General features: G+C 40.9%; 1 protein-coding gene across 1 annotated transcript in view; it reads right to left on the bottom strand.

Annotated features, from left to right (window-relative positions):
* Positions 1–1,888: 1,888 nt before the first annotated feature.
* SPTLC3 (serine palmitoyltransferase long chain base subunit 3) overlaps positions 1,889–4,831 on the bottom strand; it is a 140,379-nt gene continuing 137,436 nt past the window's right edge. The window contains exon 13 of the mRNA XM_072333431.1: positions 1,889–3,692. Within this exon, the coding sequence (XP_072189532.1) occupies positions 3,579–3,692 (114 nt within the window). The 3' untranslated portion in view covers positions 1,889–3,578. The remainder of the gene's footprint in view (positions 3,693–4,831) is intronic.

Below are 4,831 nucleotides of genomic sequence, written 5' to 3'. Positions count from 1 at the left end.
AGAAAAAAAGAAGAAAGAGGGAAAGAAAATTCAAATCCTACCTTAAATAAATTGAATCCCACGTCATGGTCCTCTGTGAAGAGCAGCAGCTGTGAAACAATCTGGAGACATCGGTGCTCAGATCCCCCAGTAACAGATGCAGGCAGCTCACCTCACACTGATAGGTCCCTCTTATGGTTGCTCCAGGTTTAAACTAACGGTATTGACTTCAAAGCAAGGTTTAACCTAATCTACACCTGAGTGAATAATGGGTCAAACACACTCTTGGTTCAGCAGCTTGTGTAGTTCAGATGTGGTGCAGCTGAGAAACCTAGCACCAGCAGCAGGAAACTTCTATGTGAAAATTGATGATTAAGGTCTGTGGGAGCTGATGAGGATACCAGGAAAATGAGGCGGAGAGAGGCAATGCCTACAGTCCAGTGATAACACACTTCAGGTCCTGTGCAGCTGCCAGTGTGCTTTCCCTGAGGATGGAAACTTGCAGAAAAGAAAGAGCAATGTAAAGAGGGAGAAGTGGGTGGCAAAACCACCTTGACAAATAAGATAAGCTCAGGAAATTAAGGCTTTCTAAAAGATGAGGTGGGATAAATGTACACGAAAGAGCAAACAACTCAGCTGCTTTATCAAACAGACAAACTGGAGTCTTCCCTATCTGGAAGGTCAATCAAGATTTTAGGTAAGGTAACAAGATGCTGGGATTGTAGCTTGCCAGCAAATAGTTGGTGTGTGCATACTTACGCTTCTGCTGGGTTAAAATATGGCAACTTGAGCAATTCTTATTTATTGAAAACAGTTCTTCAAAACCCTCTAAAACAGTTACAGAGAACTACGTTTCCCAAGAATATTCATGGTTGAAGATGGACTATATTGCAGGAAATGTGATCCTTATGCTAGATGTGCTAATTCCCTAATAAATATTCCACCATTTTTTTTTCTTAAGCTAGCTAAAATAGGGTCTTCCAAGTGGTGATCAGCTCTAAATCTACTAAAATTGATGTAAATCTGGAAAATCTCCACTGAAATTACACTGGTGGAACAACCAGTGCCAGACCATAACTCAGCCTCATGGGGAAAAATCTAAGAGTCTGGAGTTCCTTGGGTTGTATTATTGCACCAGTGGGGAAGGGATTTCTCCCAGAACGTTCCCCAAGCGCAGGATAGTCAGCCTGTACTTGCTCTAATGTGTAAGGGATGGAAGAAATCAGAAGAAAGCATATGATAAATCAACCAACAGTCTCTAAAAAATAGCTGTCCTGTCTCTTTAATATGAGAGAGAGTAATGTTCTGAGGGCACAAGGAATTCAGCCTTAGACAGAAAACATTCCCCTATAGGGGGACAAAAAAATGATCATTCTGTAGCTTAATCAATCTCAGGCCTCTCTTTGAGGAAAATAGCACGCTGCCTGCAACAGCATGTGTAATAATGCTTGCTGAAATATAAACTACGGCCAGACACCCCAAGATGGAAGGTCAGAAGTCAACTGAGGATCTGGCCGCAGATGTTCGGCGATGGAGATCAAAATGCAATATATCACGCTCAGTACTTTTCCTCGAGGAACAGGTTGTGGCAATTTCTCAGCTCATCTCCTTTGAGGTAAGTGCACTCACCCCGCATGTAGCAAAGCTGTAAATCACAAATCGCCAGGTTACTTAAAGACAAAGTCCACTTTTCCTAATTTCTCCCTGTCCCGTGTCTGAGCATTTTAATATTCATACAGTGAATTTGCTCTCGTCCACAAACGCAGCTCCCTTGGACCTCTGCAATGCTTTTCAAGTCCATCTACCAGAGTGAAGAATCATATGACACCACTTAGTCCCGCCCCAGCCCTTGATATATGTTTCCTAAAGCCAACATCTGATATCATGGAATGTGTTGTAATCAGTTCTTAAAGTTATAGCACCACTGGATTTTTATTAACTTGCATGACAACAACAACAAAAACCCAACAAAAAGTGGCCCCTCATAACCAATCAGCCTTGTTATATCCTGAAAGCAGCTTTAACAAGCAGAGAGTAATATAGTGTAATTGGTACTCCGCAATTTAATTGTACTGTTCTTAAATCTAATATTGCAGCTGTGGGTTAAGTTTACACCACAGCTTTCAAGAGAACATGAAAGTGTGGTACATCTGTGCAACAGAAACCTAAACATCTCTCATCTGATGTGTTTACAATGACATTTGATAGTGTGGAATGGTTTGGAGTTCATTCTTAAAGCTGCAGAACCACTTTTCAACACCACAGAAAAGGGAAAAAGCTACAATCTCCCTCCAACTACCCAGCCCACACGAGGCTGACGGTTCTGCTGCTGAAGGCACTGCAGGGAAGCTGCAGACTACAACATTTCCTCCAAGCGTCTCTGAGCATTTGTCACTTGAGCAGTGGAAAGGAGAACAAGGACGTCTTCCTCTCAGATGACATAATCAATTATCTGTAAAATAAACCACTCAAACAGCCTGCAGCTCGACAAGCAAAACAACCCCTGACCACGCATAAACCAGACAAGAACATTTCAAGAGATGTTATTAGGTGGGTGACCTTAGCGCAGTTAGGAATGGCGGAGCTCTCAATTTAACAGCTGGGAGAACTGCTCATGGTATCCTGAACGTCACATTCTGTATAACTAACAGCTTGGGCATTATGTACTTGTTAGTGAATTTATTAAGCCCATAAGTAGGTCAGGAAACTTAGGAATGGGCCCATAAATGTCATCTGCAGTTTGTGAACTGCGAGTATCTGACTGTTTTGATCAAGGTTTTTACGGGAATGTTAAATGGTTATTAAAATTATTTACTGCTGCTACATGAAAAGGGAGCACGCCTGCTGAGGAGCTCTCGTCGTGATAAGATGGGGAAAGCTGTAGGTCAAATGCATTAGAATAAAAGCATTTCTTTATTTCTAAGCCCCGACTTTTGTATAATATGAGGCTTGAAGCATATTGAAGTGGCAGAGAAAGGGTCTGTGGAGGGGAGGAGACATTCCCCTGTCCCATAATCTGTTGTCAGAAATACCTGATGAGGTAAGTTAAGTTTTCTTGTTCTCAGCATTAGCCGCCTTCTAACTTATTTTTTTGCCCCTGGAAAAAGGCACAATAGGGCAAATTAGTTAAGAGGTCACTTTCTGCTTTGTAGCAATCCACAGCGATGTCTTGATTTATGCTCTTCAGCAGACAGAATTCAGTTTCACTGATGAAGCTCAGTTATATTGCCATACTACACTGGATCCATTTGGTTTTTAACCTTTATTCTTTCAGTTAAAATTAGGACTATCTGAAGCCTCTTCATAAAAAGGGGCCATAACAAAAGCTGTACGCTAGCAACATGATCAATGGATGCATTCATTCTGCATAAAAAATACCATAAGAAGAACAGATCTCCTGGGAGGCAAATCTGTATCAATATTTCAGTCTCTTAAATACAGAAATTTGATACAATAAAATGCAAAAACCAAGCTTTCCCTCCTTTCAATTAACTGAGAAACAAAAATTGTCCTTAGAAGGGAAGAAATGCATTCATATTTGGTTTTTGGGTTTTCCCCCCTTTCATAGCATCATAATGTTCTCTTCATGGGCGGAAAACTTAATCTTCAAATTCAAACCGAGTTTCTTCATACAGTTCAGGATGCGATGACTTGGAAAACCGTGAATATTTCAGTTGTAGAAAATCACCCAATTCATCCAGAGCATTCAAAACCTGCAAGAACCATCACACTGTGTCAGTTCTCTTGGGAAAAGATACGGAGTTTGACTATCTACCTTCAACTTTACAGCAAAAGAACAGGGCCATAAAGCCATCACACAAAGTATGGAGGGCAAATGTTGCTTTTAAGTTTCCCATAATGAATATTCAGCCACTGATGTACAACAGCATCCATGAGAATGCATGAGAATGGACTCCTCCAGTAGATCATGTCGTATCAGTCAGAACGTGAGCACAGATTAACAAAATGACATTTCAGAAGCATGGGGACAAACAATAATCCAGGTAAAAAGTTATGACTGCTTGTGAAGTAAGGCAATACTTCAATGTTTCCATACAGATCCTGAAGACTGAAATATATTTACTAGGATGAGACTCAGAACGCAATGCTAATCAGAATCACTGTAAACACCCGGAACAGTTTCAGGTATTTCTAATGAATTCCACTGTTTTCTTGTAGTAGCAACACAGGCAGAGTTAGTAATGCATTAGAACTGCATTGCAATTTGCTGAGCTGTGTCTCCATCTCTCAGCAGATTCCAAAAGTAGCCAGGGAGCACTACATCACAGAAAAGCAGCTAAACATCTCGCAGCATCTTAACCACACTCAAGCACTGCCAGCCTTTTGGCAAAGAAAAGAGCAAATCTGATTGTGAGCCTGTTTCTGTTAGGACATTAGGAAATGTGCTCAAGAGGAGACAGAAGTATTTCAGTAATGACTTATGCAGAAAGATTGCTTTAAAATCATTAAGGGAGTTATTTTTGCGAGCTTGCCCTTTATGAGGAACTTTCCTTTTCTTAATTCCAGACCAAGACTGAAAGCAAGTTTTGCCAAACGAAGGTGGAGGTTTTCATTTTGCTTGTTACCTGTTATTACACTGGATTTAGGAATGTTCACAAAGTATTTGCCCTAAGAAAACCTTTCAGTCTGTGTGTAATTAAACTCAGGGCATTTCCATTCCCCCATAATGTAAGGACATTTAAAGAATGCCACAAATAGTACAGAAATGACTCCAATTTCCAAGGCAAAACCACAGTATGTTCAAGAAGGATAGCTGGGGAATGTTTCAGGCTGTCACTGGCACCAGGAAGCGATGATGTGCAGGTAGGAGTAGCAAACATGCAGTGATGGC

This window comes from Excalfactoria chinensis, chromosome 3 (assembly GCF_039878825.1).
Source record: "Excalfactoria chinensis isolate bCotChi1 chromosome 3, bCotChi1.hap2, whole genome shotgun sequence".
Lineage (NCBI taxonomy): Eukaryota > Metazoa > Chordata > Aves > Galliformes > Phasianidae > Excalfactoria > Excalfactoria chinensis.
The sequence above is the reverse complement of the archived record's forward strand: the minus strand, read 5'-3'. Positions and strand labels throughout refer to the sequence as shown.